Source organism: Bubalus bubalis, chromosome 12, assembly GCF_019923935.1.
Source record: "Bubalus bubalis isolate 160015118507 breed Murrah chromosome 12, NDDB_SH_1, whole genome shotgun sequence".
NCBI classification, from domain to species: domain Eukaryota; kingdom Metazoa; phylum Chordata; class Mammalia; order Artiodactyla; family Bovidae; genus Bubalus; species Bubalus bubalis.
This window is the reverse complement of record NC_059168.1, coordinates 82,285,221-82,310,348: the sequence shown is the minus strand read 5'-3', so window position 1 is coordinate 82,310,348 and position 25,128 is coordinate 82,285,221. Positions and strand designations below refer to the sequence as shown.

The window sequence follows — 25,128 nt, the reverse complement described above, 5'->3', positions numbered from 1 at the left end:
TTCTCTAAGGGATCTTCCCAACCCAGGGATGGAACCTGTGTCTCCTGCATTGGCAGGCAGATTCTTTACCACTGAGCCACCTGGGAAGCCTTCTTGCATCTAGAGGTGGAGCCTATTTCTCTTCCTCATGAATCTGGGCTGTGCTGGTCATGTGACCTGTAATGACAAACGGAACTTGGCAGAAGTGACACTGAGCTACTTCCACAGCTGACTTAAAAGGTACACAGCCTTGGCTTTCTATTTTGGGGCCCTCTTCCCTTGAAACCCAGCTACCGTGTAGGAAGTCTGTCTTCCCTGGATTAATCCTGCTGTGGGAAAGCCTAAGATGGACATCTGGAGAGAACAAGCCCATGGATGGGAGCCCTGCAGTACCAGGCATGAGAGTGAAGCCTTCTCAGACCGTCCAGTCCAGCCCACCAACTGAATGTACCCAAGGGAATGACCCCCAGCTCATACTGCATGGAACAGAAGAACCAGTCAGGTAAGCCCTGCCTAAATTCTAGGCTTACAGAATCATGACCAATAAATCAGCTATTGTACTTGTTTGGAGGTATTACTTAGCAATAGATAACTGAAACTGAAAGAGGAAGGCTATTCTTGGGAGAGGAAACAGCATAAGCAAACATTTAGTGGAGAGGGGCAATCTGCTCTATGCAAGGAATTCTACATGGTCTGATGTGTTGAAGGGTACAGTGGCCTTAGGGTACCTGCTGATAGGAAGGTCTAGTGTGTGCCATCCTCTGGAGGGTGGAATCAGGAGTCTAATACCAAGAGATTTCAAAGTGGAGAGGGTGTCCTGATGGAGGGTTGGCCACATCCACTCACAGCATACGGATGTAAGAGTGGGACCATAAAGAAGGTTGAGCACCGAAGAACTCCCCTGTGGCTTAGATGATAAAGTGTCTGCCTACAATGCGGGAGACCTGGGTTTGATCCCTGGGTTGGGAAGATCTCCTGGAGAAGGAAATGGCAACCCATTCCAGTATTCTTGCCTGGAAAATCCCATGGACGGAGGAACCTGGTAGGCTAAAGTCCATGGGACATTTCCTTTCCTTTCCTTTACTTTACAACTGTGATGCTGGAGAAGCCTCCTGAGAGTCCCTTGGACTGCAAGGAGATCAAACTAGTCAATCCTAAAGGAAATAATCCTGAATATTCACTGGAAAGAACGATGCTGAAGATCCAATACTTTGGCCACCTGATATGAAGAGCTGACGCTCTGGAAAAGATCCTGATGCAAGGGATATATACACTACCATATACAGGAAAGATTGAAGGCAGAAGGAAAAGTGGGCAACAGAGGATGAGACAGTTGACTGGCATCACCAACTCAATGGACAGGAGTTTGACCAAATTCTGGGATATAGCGAAGGACAGGGAAGCCTGGCCTGCCGTAGTCCATGAGGTTGCAAAGAGTTGGACACGACTTCACAACTGAAAAACACAACAGCAACAACTCACAGCAGGATTCAGGATCCAGAGCATTGCTGCTAAGTTCTCTCTTCTTCTAAGATGTAGATCTGTGGGCAAACTTCCTGGGGAAACTTTGAGGAGTGAGACATTACCTGGGTGGAATGATGAATGGGTTTGTATTATGTATTGGGAGGAAGGACTTGGGGGATGGGTTATATAATGAAAGTATTGCATTTTCTAATTGACTTCTTTCACATTAAAACAATTCTCTCTTGCTGTTTCCTTCTTGGTGATGGCTAGATCCTTAAAAGCTGGGAAGGAGGGCTCAGGAAATTTAGAGTCATTTCCGCCATTGCATATGGCACATTCATTTCATCTTCATTTTTGGTTGTGAGGAAATGAACATATATTCAAGCGTTGTTTTTGATAGTGCCTTCATGACTGGGGCCATGACTTTAGAGCCACAGTAAGTTTCTTACTGCTCTACTCTAGAACATTTCAAGAAATGATCTGAGGGATCATTACACAATATCTCTATGGATGAATGTTTCGTCTCCTTCCTTCATATCTGTTAGGAATGTGTTAGGTGGCAAGCTAGAGGGTATTAACAGTAGCTCAAATATATAAGACATTTTCCAGCTACAAGACATCTAGCAGCAGACAGACCTGGGCTGGTAACGTAGCTCACCACCATTCATCAAGGATCCAGTCTCCTGATTTCTGCTTCAAAAGCCTTAGCATGAAGCCATCTTAGTGGCTCATCTCTGCCTTTCCAGGGAGCATGTCCCGAAGACAAAGAGTATCTGCCAGTCAGATCTTTCCTTTTAAAAAAGGAACTTTCATTTTCATCTAGGCAGAAGTGGATCTCGTGCTGTCTCTCTACAAGGGAGTCTGGAAAGGCAACCTTTTCTTTTTTTCTTTTCCCAGGCTGTATAATAGTGCTTCCCTGGTGGCTCAGAGGTTAAAGTGTCTGCCCGCAATGCGGGAGACCTGGGTTGGATCCCTGGGTTGGGAAGATCCCCTGGAGAAGGAAATGGCAACCTACTCCAGTGTTCTTGCCTTGAGAATCCCATGGACAGAGGAGCCTGGTGGGCTACAGTCCACGGGGTCGCAAAGAGTTGGACTTGACTGAGTGACTTCACTTTCACTTTCATAACAGAGACGGGCAAGGGGAAAGGGTGAGGGCTTCGCTGGTGGCTCAGACGGTAAAGAATCCACCTGCAATACAGGAGACCCTGGTTCAATTCCTGGGTCAGGAAGATCTCCTGGAGAAGAGAATGGTTACCCACTCTAGTATTCTTGCCTGGAGAATTCCATGGACAGAGGAGCCTCGCGGGCTCCTGTTCACCGGGTCACAAAGAATCGGAAATGACTCAGCATCTCACACTTTCACTTCACTTTCAAGGGGAAAGGGGAATGTGTGTGGCCAGTCCATGGACTCCTTCATGGGGGCCATCCCCTCTACACTCTCAAGGGCCAGCATAACTCAAGGATGTATTTTTTAGGGCTGCCTTTGCAGTTAAAATCCATCTGGTCTGCAGTGACCTATACTACACCTTACCTGAAAATACGTATCACAGTCTCTCTTGGGTGCATGGATATTACAGGAAAATTCCACCAAACACTCTTGGCTATGGGTCCAAAACGTTCAATTACATAAAATGCTGGGTTATTGTGAAGTTATGGAAATAAAAGTTGGTGGAAAAGTCCCAGCTGGGAGTTTTAATTACCTTTGCAGGTTTACCCAGCATGGCTGCAGTTACCTGTTTGGTGCCGTCAGCTCAGCTACAATTTGGCGCCACCTAGTGGTGGCTGTCTTCCCACCTAATTATTTATGTAGAGTTTCCGGGACCAGGTGGAGAAGGGAACGGCAATCCAATCCAGTATTCTTGTCTGTAAAATCGCACGGACAGAGGCTCCTGGTGGGCTACAGTGCATGCGGTTGCAAAGAGTTGGACACGACTGAGCGACTAGGCACACACAGATAAAGAAAAGCTGCCTGGCTATTTTCATCACAACTATAGTCTCATTTCTGTTATTAAATTATTGGGTCCAATGTTATGTGGAGAAGGCAATGGCACCCCACTCCAGTACTCTTGCCTGGAAAACCCCATGGACGGAGGAGCCTGGTGGGCTGCCCTCTCTGGGGTCGCACAGAGTCGGAGACGACTGAAGTGACTTAGCAGCCAGTGTTATGATCAAAATTCACAACTTGAACCAAAAGGACAGCTTCCTTCTTCCCAGCTTAGCAATGCTGTGAAGGGTGTAGTCACTCTCATTTCTGCTCTCCTGTCTCCCATTAACTATTGTTTCTGACCCTTGGGGAGAGATAACATCTGGCAGAAAGGAGACTCACCTTTGGTTGGCGGGTCCCTTTGTGATCTGAATCTGGTGCTCTTGGGATCAATCATGCCCAAGGTTGATTTTTTTAGCTCAGAGGTACTTTTTGTTGGTTTCTTGGGAGATTCTTGTGCTGGTATTCTCCAAACGCAACTCACATGATGCAGGTGACGTCTGTCCTCGGGTTAAAGTGTTAGTCCCTCAGCCGGGTCCAATTCTTTGCGACCGCCATGGACTGTAGCCTGCCAGGCTCTTCTGTCCATGGAATTTTCCAGGCAAGAATACTGGAGTGGGTAGCCATTGCTTTCTCTATGGGACCTTCCTGACCCAGGGATTGAACCTGCGTCTCCTGCATTGCAGGCAGATTCTTTACCATCAGAGCCACCAGGGAGGCCCCCATCTGTTTAAAAGTATGAATAAAATGGGGTCCTTTGGGGATCTGTCTGCTGCATCCTTTAGCTTCTCCAGGCAGCTCTCTTGGGCACATTCCCTTTGAAGAGCGCTTCAAGGCCACCCTCCACAGGTGCAGTTAGCCCTGAGGGGGAAGGTCACACATATTCCCCCGCAGTTGCTGGAACTGCAGTCTGCTTACACAGCTGCCTTCTCTTCCCTCCGGCTCTTTTTCTGCCCTGCTGCCTTGGTGCCCTCTAGTCACAGCTTCTCAGAGTATGCCTTCTGCTTCCCAAACTCCTGAGATCAAAAGTTCTGAGTAGTCCCCCGGAAAATGCTTCATCTCTTGAGCTAGGAAAAATATGGGGTATATGGTATCTATTCAGAACTGCTACACTGCATAACTCTCAGGTGTACCACTTATATAAATTGATACAAAATAGAATGAGAATATAGACTATACTGTGAATGGTGCCCCCTGGAGGTGGGAGGCTGCAGCTCCGCCTGATTTGATTACCTCTGGAACTTCAGGTGGTGGATCCTCTTACAGGTCCTAGTGTAATAAGAGAGCTAACACACATAGGAGACGGGGACGACAGAGGATGAGATGGCTGGACGCATCACGGACTCGATGGACGGCAGTCTGGGTGAACTCCGGGAGTGGGTGATGGACAGCGAGGCCTGATGTGCTGCAATTCATGGTGTCGCAAAGAGTCGGACACGACTGAGCGACTGAACTGAACACACATAGACAGTGCTGTGCACAGTTGTAGATGCTTTACCTATTATATTCAGTCCTCATACCAGTCCTTCAAGGCCGACATTATTCATGGTTATTTCACAAAAGAGTGAACTGAAGCCCAAATTTGTTCAAGGTTACACAGCTGAGTGCTATCATTGTAAACAACTGTTTTGTTGATATCTATACAACAAAAGTCAAATTAACTTAAAAACTTTTTAAAACAAGAAAAACCAGTTTAGAAAGCTTCCTTGAGGTCTTCTCAATGGTTTCACAGATGCTGCTGCTGCTGCTAAGTCGCTTCAGTCGTGTCCGACTCTGTGCGACCCCATAGACGGCAGCCCACCAGGCTCCCCCGTCCCTGGGATTCTCCAGGTAAGAACACTGGAGCGGGTTGCCATTTCCTTCTCCAATGCATGAAAGTGGAAAGTGAAAGTGAAGTCGCTCAGTCATGTCTGACTCTTTGCAACCCCATGGACTGCAGCCCACCAGCCTTCTCCATCCATGGGATTTTCCAGGCAAGAGTACTGGAGTGGGGTGCCATCGCCTTCTCCGTCACAGATGCTAATAAGAGCAATTAAGAACATCAGCAAAAAACTTGAAAAAACACAAAAAATATCTAGCTATTGTTTCAATGAGGTAAAAATCTTTTTCTTTTAAAAAAAGGAATTACCGCAAATGAATTTTAAAAAAGTTCTTTGGATGGTTATTCAAAATGGGATAAGTAAAATACACATTTATGTTGATTAAAACAAGATTTGATATTACTACCCTATGTAAAGTTGGTTTCCCTGGTGGCTGAGACTGTAAAAAATTTGCCTTCCAATGTGATAGACCCAGGTTTGATCCTTGGGTTAGAAAGATCCCCTGGAAAAGGGCATGGCAACCCACTCCAGTATTCTTTCCTGGATAATTCCATGGACAGAGGAGCCTGGAAGACTATAGTCTATGGGGTCACAAAGAGTCGGACATGACTGAGTGACTAACACTAACGCACACCTAGCAAGAGGCAGGGCTAGAATTCAAACCCAGCGAGTACGGCTCCCGAAGCTGTCGTTCTAAGTCCATCTGAAACGATTTGCCTGAGGTTTCCTTTTCTCCTGTCCGTCTGGGGCTAGCTACTCATGGTACAGCAAGCACCCTGAGGTTACGCAGATGTGGCTCAGCTACCACTGCTGTCCAGTAGCCACGTGGCTTTCGGTTCAGTTCAGTTCAGTCGCTCAGTCGTGTCTGACCCTTTGCGACATCATAGACTGCAGCACGCCAGGCCTCCCTGTCCAACACTAACTCTGGGAGCTTGCTCAAACTCATGACCATCGAGTCAGTGATGCCATCCAACCATCTCATCTTCTGTCATCCCCTTCTCCTCTTGACTTCAATCTTTTCCAGCATCAGGGTCTTTTCAGTGAGTCAGTTCTTTCCATCAGGTGGACAAAGTATTGGAGTTTCAGCTTCAGCATCAGTCCTTCCAATGAATGCTCAGGACTGATTTCCTTTAGGATGGACTGGTTCGATCTCCTTGCAGTCCAAGGGACTTTCAAGAGTCTTCTCCAATGACCACAGTTCAAAAGCATCAGTGCTTTGGTGCTCAACTTTGTTTATAGTCCAACTCCCACATCCATACATAACTACTGGAAAAACCACAGCCTTGACTAGACAGACCTTTGTTGGCAAAATATGTCTCTGCTTTTTAATATGCTATCTAGGTTGGTCATAATTTTTCTTCCAAGGAGTAAGTGTCTTTTAATTTCATGGCTGCACTCACCATCTGCAGTGATTTTGGAGCCCAATAAAATAAGATCTGTCACTGTTTCTCCATCTATTTGCCATGAAGTGATGGGACCAGATGCCATGATCTTAGTTTTCTGAATGTTGAGTTTTAAGCCAACTTCTTCACTCTCCTCTTTCACTTTCATCAAGAGGCTCTTTAGTTCTTCATTTTCTACCATAAGGGTGGTGTCATCTGTATATCTGATGTTATTGATATTTCTCCTGGCAATCTTGATTTCAGCTTGTGCTTTCATCCATCCCAGCGTTTCTCATCATGTACTCTGCATAGGAGTTAAATAAGCACGGTGACAATATACAGTCTTGATGTACTCCTTTTCCTATTTGGAACCAGTCTGTTGTTTCACGTCCAGTTCTAACTGTTGCTTCCTGACCTGCATACAGATTTCTCAGGAGGCAGGTCAGGTGATCTGGTATTCCCATCTCTTTCAGAATTTTCCACAGTTTATTGTGATCCACACAGTCAAAGGCTTTGGCATAGTCAATAAAGCAGAAATAGATATTTTTTTGGAACTCTCTTGCTTTTTCAATGATCCAACAGATGTTGCCAATTTGATCTCTGGTTCCTCTGCCTAAAACCAGCTTGAACATCTGGAAGTTCACAGTTCACGTATTGTTGAAGCCTGGCTTGGAGAATTTTGAGCATTACTTTGCTAGTGTGTGAGATGAGTGCTGTTGTGTGGTAGTTTGAGCATTCTTTGGCATTGCCTTTCTTTGGGATTGGAATGAAAACTGACCTTTTCCAGTCCTGTGACCACTGCTGAGTTTTCCAAATTTGCTGGTATATTGAGTGCAGCACTTTCACAGCATCATCTTTTAGGATTTGAAATAGTTCAGGTGGAATTCCATCACTTCCACTAGCTTTGTTTGTAGTGATGTTTCATAAGGGCCACTTGACTTCACATTCAGGATGTCTAGGTCTAGGTGAGTGATCACACCACCATGGTTCTCTGAGTCATGAAGATCTTTTTTGTATAGTTCTTCTACGTGGCTTTAGATGGGTTAATTTCTTGACACTTAGTGTCTTCATCTAAAGATGTTAATACTCCTTGGCAGATGACGGGAGGATTAAATATTCGTTTACTTTTCCTATCTTTCTGCAAAAAGAAGAGTCAAAACTGTATGAACATCAAACAGATTTGAAATTTTCAATACTACATCAAACACTGAGGCTGGGAGGCTGGAATCAGCCAAAAATATTTAATAAATGGCTATTGGGTGCCAGGCTCTTCTCTCCCTAGTATTGGTGGTGGAGGGAGGGGGGGGGGGGTGGACATTGAGTTCAGTACATTCTCTCCAGGTCATTCACACACCAGAAAGCCCTGCTTATTATCTTTGAGAAGTTGAGGGGTCTGAAGGAGGCAGCCGAGATAACACAGTTTTGTTGTCGGATCATCCTGGGCCCTTGTGTGAGCCTCATTACGAAAGGCCTGCTTCCTTATACGTGTGAAAGTGGTCCTGATGACACACAGCATACTTGACGTAAAAGGTAACTCTGAGTTCGTCTAATGATGACGGGTACTGGCTACTCAGGAAAACCAAGGCGCAGCTCAACTGGGTCTCCGCTGTGAGGTCCAGGGGCGGGTCTTTCTGTGCCCGGAACCGTTCTGTCAAGGCTGTGTGCCTGCCCGGACTTGGAAAGCAGCAGACCCGGGCGGGGGCCGGGCAGGGAGCGGAAGCGCCCGCGGCCAGCTCGCAGCGTGTCCGGGCGGAGGGAGGGAGCGCGAGCTGAGCGGCGGAGGACGGGGCGAAGATGGCGGCCTTCTCCGGTGCGTCCGCGGAGCAGGGGGGCCGGAGCGGGCGGCCCGATCGGCGCCTCGGCTTGGGCCAAGGGGCGGAGAGGGGCCGCGCAGTTCAGGAGGGAGCTGTCTAGGGTGATCTCTTCCTTGCCCGCGCCCGGGGCGGGTTCTGGGGGGACCAGTGGCAGCGCGGGAGGCCCGATCGGTGCGTCTCGCTGTTGCAGGGAGACAGCCTTTTGCTGTCTGGATGCCGGCTGGCTGGCCGGGCCTCCCCGGTGCTCGCTCCCGTCTGTCTCTCCTTCCAGCCGCCCTTTACCCTGCTGTCCTGCCCGATGCGGCGGCGATGCTGCAGCTGCGCTCGGAGCCCCGGGCCTCCTGCGCTTTGACGTGGCGGGTGGTGCAGGGAACCGTCTTCTGCCCGCGCCCGGGGAGGGGCGGGCCGGGCCGGGAGGCAGCGAGGCGCGCGGAGAGGGCTTCCTTGGAAGTGACCATCCTGCATCTAGAGTTTTCCCCAGGCCCTTCCAGAACGAAAAGTCCTAGGCACAAACCTGATCCTTCTTTGTTGTTAAGCGCTGTTACATCAAGCGTAACGTTATATATACCTAAGCTATAGGGAAAGCCTTTTCAGCCGCGTAAACACGAGGTCAGCGCACACTTCAAAATCGTTCTTTTCTGGCGATACCCTCTTTCGTTCCGAAAAGGAATTTGAGATGGCTTACGTAACTGGACAGTTGTTTTTTTCCTTTTTCTTTATCATTCTTCCTTTATACGTCCCCAAGTTGCAGTCAGCCTTACATACTGAAAGTTGTACATTTACCTAGCAATAAATGTATGCAGTTAGGCCAACCATCTTTAATGTTTGTTAACCTATTAAGATGGCTTCACATATAACCCAGTATTGTTACTTTCTTCATTTTTCTACTATTAGAACATTAGAAATTCCAGATTTTTAGTTGGGAGGAGGATTTCTGGTGATTTTAGTTGGGTTTCATAGCAGACAAGAGGAAATCTACATAGACTGGGAGCTGCTTTTCTTTGACCAGCTCTCCTAAAACAAGATTTCAGAGCTCAGGTGTGCAGAGCAGCTACTCCACGTTGTCATTTTGTAGGGTCACTTTGAGAGTTATGCACAGATTTCAGCAATATTAGGGTAAAGGGCTGGAAGAGTCTGTGATGTGAAATAAAGACAATAGTGGAATTAAAGAGCATGAATATTGCTATTTTTCTTTTGAGTATTAAAAATGTTCTGTTTAAATAAAACATGGTTTCAAAGCAAATCTGCAAAGACCATGACCAGTGTGGAACAAGAAATTGCCTGGAATTTGCTGAAAGCCGTCTTTAGTTGGTGCTTGCAATGTAATAGTTCCACAAGCAAGTTAATACGGATGCAGCCTATTGAAGACCTTCACCCTTTTTTCCAAGCAGTTTACATTTTAGGAGAGAGAATACACCTAGACTCTCATGGGGTCACTTTTTTAAAAGATCAGCTTGGCTGTACTTTTGACCTGGATTAGTTTTTCAATCTGTGGATTTCGTCAAAGAGATTGAGGGGTAAGAGAGCCTGCCTTTTTGGAAGAGATTTTTATGCTTTCTTATGTCATCAATGTTTATATTAATTAGATCACTATATAAAATGTTGGGGCTTCCCAGCTAGCACTAGTGGTAAAGAATCTGCCCACCAGTGCAGGTTCCATCCCTGGGTCAGGAAGATCCCTGGAGAAGGAAATGGCAACCCACTCCAGTATGCTTGCCTGGAAAATTCCACGGCAAGGGAGCCTGGCTGGCTGCAGTCCATCGGGCCACAAAGAGTTGGCGCTACTGAGCACACATATAAAATGTTAGTATTGTATCTACTGTTGACTGCTAATATGAGTCTTCTCACCTGATGTGGTAGAGGGGGGCGTGTGGGAGCTACTTTTGCAGTGGATTATAGATTTATTTTGTCTTTTTACAAACGATTATAAGAAATACAAAGTATCCAAATAGTTTATCTTTGGGGTTGGATGTATTTGAGTATTGTTTGTTTTTTAATAGAAATATATACTGTTGTATAGATAACAGTAATAAAAGCTACAGTTTTAAAATGCAGACTTGAAAGATCACTTCTTATTTGGAAAGGACATTTAAGAAATACAACTGACTATTCCGTACAACCCTACAGTTCATTTGAGAAGTGATGAAATTTCAAAATCCAATGAGAAATAACCCGGCCTATTTATTTAGGATTCACTTTGATGTAAATTACTTAAAACATGTGAACAGGTAAGAACAGAGAAGTTCTTCAGCTGACATTTCCGGTTAACCCAAGTTCTCACCACCAGCCCCTCCCTTTCAGTTCATCATAGTTTTGATTATGGCTACCTGTACATGTGGGCTCCCTCTTCTTACCTGTTCATTTGTCTCAGATCGCTGAGGGTATTCACATGGTCCTCACAGAGGCAAGACACGTGATTTCCACATCATCTGTAGATGAAACACCAAGGTACTGGTCTGGAACCTCTCCAATTCTGGCAGATTTCTCACTAGTGGTAGGAAGGAAACTGTCACCGGTGGCTGCTGTATATCATCACTAAGTGACAGCTGTGTTCCAGGTGCATTACATATGAGTATCGGTAATCTCCCATATCCCTACAATGCAGGCAGTATTTTAGCTCCATTTTCTGTGGGGAAATAGGTATGTAGCTTGCTTAAGGTCACATTGGTAGTGAGAGCTTGAATTTGACTTTCAAGGTCTTTCTCTAAAATTTATACTCAGTAGACATTTGAATGTTGCCTCAAACCTGTTTCACCACTGAACAGTAATTTTAAGAGTAGTATAATTTGTTTAGTACTATGTGTAATCTTTAAAATTAATTTTTATTTTCAGAGATGGGTGTTATGCCTGAGATTGCACAAGCCGTGGAAGAGATGGATTGGCTGTAAGTACCTCTGTCTTTAAAAACTTGTATGTTCCTGTGACAGCAGAGTTTTACAATTTAAAATAACAGTGATTTTATCAAAGATTGTTGGGCCCAGTTGGGTAAGTGAAATTCAGTTTTTTTCTTGTGATTCTTTAAATTGTAGAATTTCCTTTTTAAACGTTGATATATTTTTAGCTGAGAAAAGATTATTAGTATTTACCAAATAAAATTCTCATCTAGGTTTATTGTTTAACATGACTTAATGAGCTTAGGTGATTTTTTTTTTCTTTCTTTTCACTAACTAAAATTCTTCAAAATGATTCTTCTAGTCTCCCAACTGATATCCAGGCTGAATCGATCCCCCTCATCCTAGGAGGAGGTGATGTCCTTATGGTATGTTTAAACATGGTGGGGTAGTTGGAAGCCAGGGAAACACAATTCTGGGGCTGTTTGTAACCGCACACTTAAAGAGGCCCCATAGGCTTAAAAATGATATTTTCACCAAATTAATTTTGTTTATTCACCAACATTGAAGATCCATATGCTCCATTCAAAATAAGTAGGTAGGAGTTGCAGGGAACACAGAGGTGGATACGATGCAGTCCTTGCCCTTCAGAAGCTTAAACCCAGTAGCTCAGTAAGACAGGTACACAGATAAATGTCATACAAGGGAGGATTTGCCCAAGAAACGCAGTGTGTGACAAGATTCAAGTGGGGATGCAGTTACTCTTCTGCTTGAGGAATTGTAAGGGACTCGGCTTGGAGGAACTAGATTTTGGACAAGGGATGATAAAGGAGAAATGCCCTCCAGGTAGAGAGCACATCAGCAAAAACAGGGAATAGGAGAATGCAGGGCACGATCCCAGAGTAGTTCACTCAGGTGGTAGCATGCCATACATGTGTCTGCAGTGCGGGGGTGGAGAGGTGTAACTTGAGATAAGATGGGAGTATATGGTGGGTCAGATTATCCGAGCCCTTTCTTAAGGGTCATGGTAAAGAATTTGGGTGTTTGTTGGCAGTGGGGATCATTGGACATGTTTAACTAGAGATGCCTTGCATGGTTAGAAGTGTGCTTTTTTGTGAAGACTGATTTGGTAGCAGCTTGTAGTATAGCTCTGAGAGGTGAGATGCAGTTGCTGCTAAGTCACTTCAGTTGTGTCCTACTCTTCACGACCCCATGGACTGCAGCCTACCAGGCTCCTCTGTCCGTGGGATTTTCCAGGCAGGAGTACTGGAGTGGGGTGCCATTGCCTTCTCCGGAGATGAAGTTAGGGTGTTAGAATAGTGAGGATTTAGATTTGACTGTTAGCAATGGGAAAAGCGAACAGATTGCAGTGGGAATGGAAAAGAAATGGCAAGATTGGCAGTAGTCAAAAGAATTGAATGAGGAAATCGGAATAATCTGGCTAGCTTGTGTATCATTAGAGATTTCTACATGCTATCACGTTAATTTGATTTCTTTAGCTGGCAATTTAAGCTTTATTTATTTTTTTCATTTAGGCTGCAGAAACAGGAAGTGGAAAAACTGGGGTAAGTAAACTTCTAAGTTGACTTATTTGTAAGAGTTGATTTTTAAAGCAACTTTTGTTGTTCAGTCACCTAAGTTGTGTCCAACTCTTTGTGACCCCGTGGACTGTAGCACGCCAGGCTTCCCTGTCCTTTACCATCTCCTGAAGTCTGCTCAAACTCCTGTCCGTTGAGCCGGTGATGCCATCCAACCGTCTCATCCTCTGTCGTCCTTCTCCTGCCTTCAGTCTTTCCCAGCATCAGGGTCTTTAAACATTGGTTTTTGCTTTGAAATATTTAATCAAATAATCTCCTTCCAAAATGTAAAAAATTTGTTGCTTGCCACTGAGAGCGATATTTTTGTTGCCATGCCAGCTAATTCTGAAAAAGATTTACAAGAGTATGGCTTTAAGAATATAGTTTTAAACTGGTCTTGGAAATAGTTACAATATCTTTAATATTTATACTCACTTCTGAATTTTAATGTAGTGGCTCCAGTAATAAAGAGGTTGCAATTAGGTTGATCTCCTATTTGTCTAGACTAGAGAATAATATTTATCCTTTTCAGTTCATTTCATTCTGTAGGTCCCTACTGCTTATTATTTTGGGCTGCTGGCTGGCTCCTATTTCTTTCATTCAGTCAACTCTTATTATCTTACTGATATTTTGGCTTTGGGCAAATTAGAGCAGCAATCAGGAATATGTGTATTATTTAAGGTGCATGCATAATTCTCACAATTTACATTGATTAGTAAACTGTCACTGATATGTCATTACTAATATAGAGCACTATTGTTTTTTGGCTAGGCTTTCAGTATTCCGGTTATTCAGATAGTGTATGAAACTCTGAAAGACCAACAAGAAGGCAAAAAAGGAAAAGCGACAATTAAAACTGGTGCTTCAGGTGATTTTTTGCATATTATTAATTTCATTTAGTATAAATTAGTATTTCTCATGCTAGATATTTAAAGACATGAGATTTGAGTGTGCACTTTTATTGTTGATATACGGGGGATGGTATTGTCACTTGGTGTTGTGGAAACCATCAATGCTAAAAGTGAGAGCATAAACATTGAAAGACGATCCCTTTTAAAATACTAACATTAGTATTAATTCCTTTGAGAAAATACTGGCATTTTGGAAATTATAGTTATTTTAATGTTTTTCTTAACTTGATAGCTTTTATGCATAATATTGAACATAAAGGGCTTCCTTGTGTCTCAGCTGGTAAAGAATTTGCCTGCAGTTCAGGAGACCTGGGTTCGATTCCTGGTTTGGGAAGATCCCCTGGAGAAGGGAAAGGCTACCCACTGGAGAATTCCATGGACTGGATTGTCCTTGGGGTCGCAAAGAGACACGACTGAGTGACTTTCACTTTCATTGAAGATAAATTGGTACGATGTTTTACAAAGGCATTGAGGAAGGATTTTACAAATAATTGGTAGAGTAAAACCCCACAGTGGTAGAAAATACTGCCTTCTACAGGGAAAGAGGCATGTGTTGTCCTTTAAGGAAGGAGCCCAAGAAGTTAAAATGTAACGTGTACATTTTAAACTCAGTTTCATATTTTCAGTCCTGTCTCCATGAAGATTGGTTCTGTTGGTGCCATCAACAATCTTACATCAATTTTCTCATCTTTAAATTTTGTCAGTTTTATTAAATGGTTTCTGAATTCCATTCTATCTTGAGTAATCTGTGATTTTATTAAGTCACTTTTGTTTCATGAAACAAAACTCGGTTGTGACACAATTGCAAGGTTAAGTGGCATGAGCTGGCATATCAACTGTTTTCTTCTCAGGAGTTTGAAAGTAACAGTGTTAGAGAGTTTGTAGAATGAACTTATTTGTAAATGAATTGTGAGATAATGGATGTGAACACTAGACTATTAGTCTATTTAGAAATAGTCTGAGAACTTGTAACGGCTATCAGCCATCATTTATGAGAGATGATGACGAAAGGGAACACTCCACAGAAGATAACCTGAATGGTTGTGGTTCTAAAAACCATGTCCTGTTACAGATAAAGAAGCTAGGTACTGAAACATGGAGAAACAAAGAAGAGAGATGGTGTAATTGTTACATCATTGAAGGGATCTGGAGAGAGAATATTGTTCTCCAAAGTACTGTTTAACTTAATTCCTAGTAGCTCACTTGAGCCCACAGTGAATGGAGACGCTCAGAGAACATTCAGAATGTTTAAGCAGATGGTAGATACATTTTGACCAGAAATAGTCCAGAAAAGATTTCTATCTTGGGCTGAAATTGGGCTTGAAAACACATCGAGTTCTCTTTAGCTATTGCGATTCTTTGGTTATCCAGACTCTTAAGATACTTTAGAAAAGGAAAATACTGATTCCCTAGACGTAAGGAGGAAAATACTTTGTGACTTTTGAATTATTTAAGATGAAGGACTGGCTTTTCTTTTAGTTATGATAAAGTGATAATTGGACTCTGATACATTGGTAGGTTGTTTTCACTATGACTGAAGTCTCCAGAACTTCATTTTATTAATGCTCTCATAGTTAGGACACAGATCAGTGCCATCCTGTAAAAAGGCACTGAAACAAGAGAGCAGAAAAGGTTTTAGCCCTTCGTGGGTCAGTGACTATTATTTTTGACATGTTTCAGTTTTCAGTTTCAGTTTTGCCTTTAATCAAAACAGCAACACTTTTAATTGTACATTCCAAATAGCGTGTAAAACTATATTGAATCTAGAGGAGTTATGGTATGATATAAAATATAAAGTATTTGCTTTATTTTCTGTAGAATGTTTTAAATTATGTTTATTTAGGGTTAACTTTTCTACTTTTAATTTGCTTAGTGCTGAACAAATGGCAAATGAACCCATATGACAGAGGATCTGCTTTCGGTAAGTGGAGAGACTTTAGCAGCATATTTATAATTCAAAAGCTTGTTTTTAATGCAATGCTGAGGAAAGATAAAGAATCCTTATAAACTTATTAGGGGTTCTTGTGTTGATGGATGATAAAGGGTTACTTATTTTAGTAAGAAAGAGGTGAACAGCCAATAAGGAAAATGGGCAAAGTATGTGAATAGGCAGTTCACAGAAGAGCAGATCCAAATGGCAATAAACATGCAAAGGTCAAGTTTATAGGTAGTAGGGAAGTGGAATGTAAAAGTTACAGTGACTGTTTTATACCATCTGATTAGCAAGAATCCAGAAGAGTGATACAAACGTACAAATTGGCTGCCTCTCTAAGAAGCAGTTCCGCATTATCTTTTAGTATTTAAAGAATGTATATTCCTGGAAGATCAAGCTCATTGGGAAAAAATTTCCCATATGCAAGGATATACATTCAGAGCTGTTGGATGCAACATTATTTCTAATGATAAAAACTACCAGCAAAGTAAATGCTGCTGCCAGAATAGTAAACAAAGATTAGGGTGTATCCATGGACTCTTGTGTAGCCATTAGGAAGAACAAGTCAGAACTGTAGAGTTGACTTGGAGGAATTTTCCCCAGGTGTCAGTGAGGAAGAAAATCAGGATACAGAGAAAGGTAGAGGGGGCCTGAGGAATCATGACAAAAACAAGCAACCCCAATGCTGCTCTTCACCATGTGGTATCTAGATTAATTATGTACATACGCATAAAGAATTTTAAATGCAAAAATGTTTAGGATTTACCTTTGTCACAGAACTTTTTAAAAATTCAGAGGTTTATATGATATACTCATGAGAATTTATACTTTGAGTAAATAATGTAATTTCTGATAAGGAAAGGAAAATGTGTGATGAGGTGCTTTTTCAAAAGGTTTCTTCTGTAGTCAGGTGCCAGATATAATTTGCAAGCCCAAGCCAGGACAAAAGTTGCAGTTTCTAGTAAAGATAAAGGCCAAATGCTTTAGTTAAAGCCGAAAAGCACCAATTAGCGCTATGACTGACTGTGATATATAATATAGAACTTCATGTTTGAGAGTCCTATGTTAGCAATAATAGCCACAGGGTTATTTATTCAGACTTTTCCTGCTTTCCCTTTGTGATTGCTGGATCTGCAGATTAGGGAACAAGCCAGGGAGACTTTCTCTTTTCCTTTCAGTGTAGCGTTCATTCAGACTCTAATTTCAGCATAAAATCGGAGCAAGCAGTGTCATCCTTAGTATCCACTTGTTTAAGGGACTCGAGAGAGCAGTTGTCTAAGTGTTGGTGGTGCAGCTGGCGTCGGTGCAAGTCAGGTTAGGTACTGTGTTGATTCCTTTTTGTTGTGGTAAAATGCTGTCCAGGTCAATAGGTCATAGTAAAGAAACTAGTCCCCGACCTTTGGCATGGCCCTCCAGGGCCTGAATGGGGGCAGTTACTCACACAGAAGATGCTGCTGTCCTTCAGGAATCAGCAGCTCTTAGTCCTTGGAACATTGCAACAAGCGAAAATTTATCTTCTTAGTGAGACTGAATGATGCTTATTTCAGAGTGCGTGATTTACATCATCTGTATTGACATGGTTTTCTGTGTTTTTCTCAAATCCAGCAATTGGGTCAGATGGTCTTTGTTGTCAGAGCAGAGAAGTAAAGGAATGGCATGGATGCAGAGCCACCAAAGGCTTAACGAAAGGTATTAAACAACATTTGTGCTCCTACAAACTTCTGGGGAGATATATTAGTACATGAACTTTCTTTAAAGTAGCTTTAAAGTGAGGATCGGAAAAGATTTTTAATGTTACAGAAAGATCTACAAGTCTTCATCTGGAACATATAAAATGTAATTCAGAAACAGTAGAAAAGTGTTGTTGTTCAGCTGCTAAGTATCATCTGAGTCTCTGTGACCCCATGGACTGCAGTATGCCAGTCTCCCCTGCCCTTCACTCTCCCCTGGAGTTTGCTCAGATTCACGTCTAAATGGAAAAGTGGCTGCGTGGTAAATGAATCATGTGTACGATTTATGTAAATCTCAAAAGTATTTTGTCCCTGTAGGGAAGCACTACTATGAGGTATCCTGTCATGACCAAGGGTTGTGCAGAGTTGGGTGGTCTTCCATGCAAGCATCCCTAGATCTCGGTAAGTGTTTCTAAATAAACTGAGTTTATTGATTTCCATTTGTGAATTTTTAATGTTTTGTTTTAGTGGGGAGTGAAGTAATAAACTTAACCATATAGAGTTTATATTTAGAGACATAGAAATAATATTATTTACCTATTCCCTACCTCATTCCAAGAAAGATTTGAAGTCCACCAAAAATAGATACGGTAACATCATAAAATCAGGAGGAATAATGTTGAGGGTAAGAGTAAAGTCAGTAAAGTTAGTTTGCATTAATACATACCACATAATACTTGTAGATGTTTCAAATAATCTTCAGCTTTTAAGCTGCTTTTATGGTGCTTTTCACTTTATACTTTTTCTTCCTACACTTATAAAATACTTTTAAAATGTAGGTACTGACAAGTTTGGATTTGGCTTTGGTGGAACAGGGAAGAAATCCCACAACAAGCAGTTTGACAATTATGGAGAGGTAAGTTGTCTTTCGGAGAAGGCAATGGCAAGCCACTCCAGTACTCTTGCCTGGAAAATCCCATGGATGGAGGAGCCTGGTGGGCTGCAGTCCATGGGATTGCTAGGAGTCAGACGCAGCTGGGCGACTTCACTTTCACTTTTCACTTTCACACAATGGAGAAGGCAATGGCAACCCGCTCCAGTGTTCTTGCCTGGAGAATTCCAGGGACGGCAGAGCCTGGTGGGCTGCCGTCTATGGGGTCGCACGGAGTCGGATACGACTGAAGCGACTTAGCAGCAGCAGCAGCAAGTTATCTTTAATGACTCAATCATAGCTTAGTACGTTTTCCTGCATACTTGACCGCTCGTGACATGACTGAGGGTATAGAAACGATTGTCAAGTTCAAGTGAATTTTCTGAACATTTTCCACAGAAAGTTCAGTTTTGGACTGGGGTGAAGAAATGATACAAAATGAAAAAAAAACTACTTTTCATTTATACCATTCATTAGCCCCTCCATAGTTTCTTTGTGTTCACCCCATTTTGATTTGGGCTTTGACTTTAATACTTGGGGTGTTCATTTCTTCTTCTGAATTATGTTACATCTAAATACACTTGTTCTAGTAACCTGTGTATGTAGTAATGTGGATGAGCCTTAATATCATGTGGATTCTAAGAAGCGTGTCCGATGCTTCTATTATTATATGTGATGTGCTGGAGTAGGCATTTTTAACATCTGCATTAGAATTTTAAGTAATTATTATTCAATACTAGCAGCAGCACTTACTTTGGATGCAACTATATTTGAACTTTTAACCTTATTTTCAATTTTGCTTTTTATTAACAGTACCTGACTTTTTGGTTTTCTAGGAATTCACTATGCATGATACCATTGGATGTTACCTAGATATAGATAAAGGGCATGTCAAATTCTCCAAAAACGGTAAGCTTTCTATGGGTTGTTTTGTTGGAGAATATATATGATATTCAGTATTCATGATTTTTAAAATCCCCTCACTGTCTTCAGTCCTCTTTCCCTTCCTCCTTACCTTTCTTTTAGACAAATGCTTACTGAACATTTGCCATGTGTCAGGCAGGCTGGTAGGTTCTGGAGATGCAGCAGAAAAGGAGGAGACATATTTATGTACAGTTCTGTGGGCTTTACCTACTGGTGGGGGAAGCAGACAAATCTATGATATGTTAGGAGGGAGCAGTGGGCACTGAAAGGATATGTAAGTCTGGGTGAGGGAATGGAAGGTGATCGTCTGGGGTTGGTCAGAGGAGGCTTCTTTGAGAAGGTGGTATTAGGCAGCATAGTTAATGCCAGAACCAGTAGATTTGACAGTGTGAGCATGTGGCGGTCCTTTTCTGGTTGTTTCGATTCATTTTCTGTATCTCTCTCTCTTTTTTTTTTAAAGGCAAAGATCTTGGTCTGGCATTTGAAATACCACCACATATGAAGAACCAAGCCCTGTTCCCTGCCTGTGTTTTGAAGGTAATTAGAGATATCTTGCTGTGACTATAAGCTAATTTGATCTTCATCATTTCATCCTGGTTAGTTTGCTCTTAGGTTCAGAGTTACCATTTTCTCTTTTATTCAATGCTAGAACGCGGAACTCAAATTTAACTTCGGGGAAGAAGAATTCAAGTTTCCACCGAAAGATGGTTTCGTTGCCCTTTCCAAGGCGCCGGAGAGTTTCGTTGTCAAGTCGCAGCACGCAGGTAGGTACTGCACCCAATGGGGTAAGGGTTTCAAGAAGCGGGTGTGGTAAGAACTCCAGTGACCGAGGCTTCTCGCAGTGAGGTCCAGGTTCTCCTCAGCTGGTTTAGTCTCTCTCATTTATTGAACACGTCAGTAAAATTCAGGGTCAGAACCCAATTCATAAACTCCCAAGTATTGGTTTCAGGCCGGGCATTTGGGGGAAACTGATCATAATGATGACGATGGTATCTCAGGTTTACAGGGTGTGTGCTCATTAAATGCCATGGCGCTGTGCTAGGTGTCACCTGCGTTATTTAGTCTTTGCAACAACCCTGCAAGGTGGTTTTATAGACAAAGAACTTGAGGAATAGGGACTTGACCGAGGTCACAGGATAAGTAAGCGGTGGAACTAAATTCAAATACAAGCTGTCTGACTCCAGAGCGCACACTCTAACCATTGTGCTGCCTAGTCTGCTTCAGTTATTTAAGCTCAGTACATCTCAAAGCTCATTAATCACAAAGGAAAGTGAAAGGAAAGGAAAGTGAAGTCACTCAGTTGTGTCTGACTCTTTGCGACCCCATGGACTGTAGCCTACCAGGCTCCTCCGTCCATGGGGTTTTTCAGGCAAGGGTACTGGAGTGGGGTGCCATTTCTTTCTCCAGAGGATCTTCCCGACCCAGGGATTGAACCCAGGTCTCCCACATTGCAGGCATATGCTTTACTGTCTGAGCCACCAGGGAAGCCTATTTATCACAAAGCATATGATCAATTAAAATTACTGCAGCTAGTTTTAAAGAAGCTGTATTCATTTTAGCAATCTTTGTTTTGTTCGACTACCATCTGTATTGCTTGACATTTGTTTCTGAGATTTTGATGGTGGAATATTTGTGCTTGTCGTCTTAAAAACAGAAGTATCCTGAGGTGTACCCCAATCTTCTTCATTCTGTTTAGGTAATGCGCAGGTGGCACAAACAAAGTTTCTCCCCAATGCTCCAAAAGCTCTCATCGTCGAGCCTTCCCGGGAGTTGGCTGAACAAACTCTGAATAACGTCAAGCAGTTTAAGAAATACATCGATAATCCTAAGTTAAGGTAAGGAGTCCTCTTGTATTCAAACGCCTGTTGTCTTTAGACCTGAGACGTTTCAGAAGAAGAGTAAAGTAGGAAAAATCAAGGGAGAAATGCAGGGCGTGTACATATGCACATGGATGTGTGTGTAAATATATTTGATTTTGCTATATAGTAGCAGTTAGTTTCCATATAAAAGTCTTGTTTAAGTGAGAAAAGTTCAATTAAAAAAAAGTGGTGGTGTCGTTAGTCTCTCATTCATGTCCAACTCTTTGCAACCCCGTGGACTGCAGCACGCCAGGCTTCCCTGTCCTTCACCATCTCCCGGAGTTTACTCAAACTCATGTCTGTTGAATTGGTGATACCATCCAACCATCTCATCCTCTATCGTCCCCTTCTTCTCCCACCTTCAATCTTTCTCAGCGTCAGGGTCTATTCCAGCGAGTCAGTTCTTCACATCAGGTGGCCAAAGTATTGGAGCTTCAGCTTCAGCATCAGTCCTTCCAATGAATATTCAGGGTTGATTTCCTTTAGGATCTGACTGGTTGGTTCTCCTTTGCAGTCCAAGGGACTCTCAAGAGTCTTCTACAACACCACAGTTCGAAGGCATCAGTTCTTCGGTGCTTAGCATTTTTTATTGTCCAGCTTTCACATCTTTACATGACTACTGGAAAAACCATAGCTTTGACCATACTGGCCTTTGTAGGCAAAGTAATGTCTCTGCTTTTTAATATACTGTCTAGGTTTGTCATTGCTTTTCTTCCAAGGAGCAGGTGTCTTTTAATTTCATGTCTACAGTCACCTTCCACAGTGATTTTAGAGTCCAAAAAGTAAATTGAGATTTTTCCTGTGTCTCTTACATAAAGAGTCATAATTTGCAAAATAGAATCAGAGTAAAAATTCATTAAAGGATCACTTTCATTAATTTTAGCTTCATCACTTCATTTGCATAGATAATGTATCACTCTGTCTCGCGTGTTGGTAAACCTGACTTGGTGGTTAACTCTCGCCTGTCTCACAGTGGTGACCACCTTGCCTGTGGGCATCAGGCCGGTCGCTCTAGTTGGGGGGTTCTTTCTGCCACTGGGGGGAGACCACAAGTCTAGTGAGCTTGGGGAGCTTCTGGCTCAGTAACAATCCCTTTCAATTACAGAAAAGCCTTTTCTACCTTCTCAATACCAGGAAAGCCATACCATACATAACATCTGTCAGTTGATTTTTATTAATTTCGCTTTTAATTACCTTTTCTTACTGAAATATAATTCACATTCACTGTTAAAATTCACTATTTAAAGTATACAATTCAGTGGTTTTTAGTATATGGTCATGAGGTTGTGCAACCATCCACACGATCTAACTTCAGAAACTTTGAATTATTGATGTCCCGTAGGCACATCTTTTGGAGAAGGCAATGGCAACCCACTCCAGTACTCTTGCCTGGAGAATCCCATGGATAGAGGGGCCTGGTGGGCTGCAGTCCATGGGGTCGCTAAGAGTTGGACACGACTGAGCGACTTCACTTTCACTTTTCACTTTCATGCATTGGAGAAGGAAATGGCAACCCACTCCAGTGTTCTTGCTTGGAGAATCCCAGGGATGGGGGAGCCTGGTGGGCTGCCATCTCTGGGGTCGCACAGAGTCGGACACGACTGAAGCAACTTAGCAGCAGCAGCAGCAGCAGGCGCATCTTTTAAATATTAATCTGTCTTACAAGTTAAACTTATTCAGGGATAAATTTATACTTAGTAAAACTTTTTCGGTAAAATAATTTGTAATTTTGTCTTAAGGATTGATGCATTTCATTCTTTCAGTAACTGTCTGAATACCTACCTAAGGTGTGAAGACTTAGGTTAGGGATTAGGGTATAACTGAGAATTCATCTTTGCTTTTATAGAATTGTGTGCAGAAGTGGAGACAGAGTGGTGGGGAGAGAAAAAACACAGCAGTAATGTGATGAAACACCCTGAGGCCACGACAGAGGGTGTCACACAGAGTACATTTCCAGAGCACCTGCCTAGTATCAGGGGCTCGGAGCTCTTCACAGGGGAGTGTTTTTGGAAGAACATAACATGCTCATATAGGTTGATTTTTGCGCTCTAATTATGGGTAAAGATTAACGTGCATCTGGACAAAGCCTGGAAGGGAAGATGGACGATAAGATCAGTTTATTTGTTAAGATGATCAAGTGGAGTGGTTCTCATTTCAGTATTTAGTACTGTTGAACCTTTCCCTTGTTTGAAGACCCAGCTCAAGTCCTGGTTCTTTCTGGGAAGCTAATGTATCGGTACTGGCCCAGTCCTTTCTCCCTCCTCGGAGATTGACTGCATTTGCCTCTCTGTAATCCATACACACCTTCACGTTAGCGTTCCTGGTCTTAAGTATGCATAATTTTACTCGTCCCAGCTCACTTTTACACTCCTTAAGGCAGGGGCTGGTCTTTCACATTCCTCAGCCCTGCAGTGCTCTGCTCACAAGCGTAGATTGTTATGTGTTTGTGTAGTTTTCTTCTGCTAAATTTGTAGACCTAAATATATCTGATTAGAAAGGTAGATAAGAGTAAAGTTTAATAAAAGAAATGATAGATTTAGGACCGTAGTTACCGAACCCAGAAGTTAAGGACCTTATTTGAAACTGCACATTTATTGATCTCTCCTCTGGGTATACAGAATCAGATTTCCTGGAAATAAGGATTAGGGCTCTTTTGTTTGTTTGTTTTTTAAGGAAGAATGGCATGTCTTCCAGGTGATTCTTAAGTAGCCAGTTTCACATCTGGCGTTACCAGATTTAGGAGACATAATGGCTCTAGAGTGGTAGGTGGTTAGGGATGTGGCAAGGTAATAGACTTGCACAGAATAGAAGGCTTTTTGGTTTTTCATTTTTACTATCTGAATCGCTTAAGATGGCAGAAGGCAACCATAAAGCCATTTTTTTAATCTGTCATAGAATTTATGAGACCAAGTGTTGACACCTTCTCTGTATTTTCTGCTATTTTTAAAATGAATGATTAAAAGTTGTCTGGCCGCCTCAGGAAGTAATTTTGTAGGCTATTTATAAAAAAGAGACAATCTTTTTGGGAATAGCTGTAGTGAGATATGGGCTTCCCAGGTGGCTCAGTGGTAAAGAATTGCCTGCTAATGCAGGAGACGCAGGTTCGATCCCTGGTTGGGAAGATCCCCTGGAGGAGGAAACAGCAACACACTCCAGTGTTCTTGCCTGGGAAATCCCAAGGACAGAGGAGCCTGGCAGGCTACAGTCTATGGGGTTGGACACAACAGAGCTACTGAGCATGCACATAATGAGATATAATTAACATATCATACAATTCACTTTTTAAAATGTACAGATTATTTTAACTTCTCTTATATTCACACAGTTGTGCAACCACCAAAGCCAATTTTAGGACATTTTCATCACTCTCAAAAGAAATGCTGCCTATTAGCAGTCACTCCCATTTCCCTCTAACCTTCCTGTCCTTGGGCAACCACTGATTTCCATCTATCGATTGCCTGTTTTGGACAGCTTTTTATATATAAATGGAATCAAATAATATGTGCTTTTTTTGGACTGGCTTCTCTCACGTAATCGTAATGTCTGTAAGGTTCATCAGCGTTACAGTGTGTATTAGTACTTAATTCCTTTTTATTTTCAAGAAGTATTCCATTGTACGCATATACCACGTTTTTAATTAATCCATTCATGGCTTCATGGATGTTTGTGTTGTTTCCACTTATTGCTTACTGTGCTGTAAGCATAGTGTACAGTCTTGTGTGGACACACATTTCCGTTTCTCCTGGTATATGCCCAGCAGTGGAACTGCTGGCTCATGTAGTAGCTTCTTGTTTAACACCTTCAGGTGCTCCTGGCTGTTTTCCGAAGGTACAGCACTATTCTGCATTCCTACTAGTAACGTGTGAGCGTCCCAGTTTCTCCACATCCTCTCCTTATTATCTGTCTTTACAGTTATAGCCTTCCTAATGGATGTGCTATTGCTATTGCTATTGCTAAGTCACTTCAGTCGTGTCCAACTCTGTGTGACCCCATAAATGGCAGCCCACCAGGCTTCCCCGTCCCTGGACTCTCCAAGCAAGAACACTGGA

General features: G+C 42.6%; 1 protein-coding gene across 3 annotated transcripts in view; it reads left to right on the top strand.

Moving 5' to 3' along the window:
• The first annotated feature begins 195 nt into the window (after positions 1–195).
• DDX1 (DEAD-box helicase 1) overlaps positions 196–25,128 on the top strand; it is a 40,215-nt gene continuing 15,282 nt past the window's right edge. The window contains exons 1-13 of one of the 3 annotated variants that reach the window (XM_025261540.3): positions 196–481; positions 11,276–11,327; positions 11,639–11,702; positions 12,810–12,839; positions 13,623–13,719; positions 15,636–15,683; positions 17,301–17,384; positions 17,744–17,827; positions 18,205–18,281; positions 19,133–19,205; positions 19,681–19,757; positions 19,870–19,984; positions 20,917–21,055. In XM_025261540.3, coding sequence (XP_025117325.1) covers positions 439–481; positions 11,276–11,327; positions 11,639–11,702; positions 12,810–12,839; positions 13,623–13,719; positions 15,636–15,683; positions 17,301–17,384; positions 17,744–17,827; positions 18,205–18,281; positions 19,133–19,205; positions 19,681–19,757; positions 19,870–19,984; positions 20,917–21,055 — 983 coding nt within the window. In that variant the 5' untranslated portion in view covers positions 196–438. Of the gene's footprint in view, positions 482–8,317; positions 8,440–9,938; positions 9,961–11,275; positions 11,328–11,638; positions 11,703–12,809; positions 12,840–13,622; positions 13,720–15,635; positions 15,684–17,300; positions 17,385–17,743; positions 17,828–18,204; positions 18,282–19,132; positions 19,206–19,680; positions 19,758–19,869; positions 19,985–20,916; positions 21,056–25,128 lie in introns of those variants that run through there. The other 2 variants (XM_006069108.4, XM_044926227.2) reach the window with 2 other exon arrangements.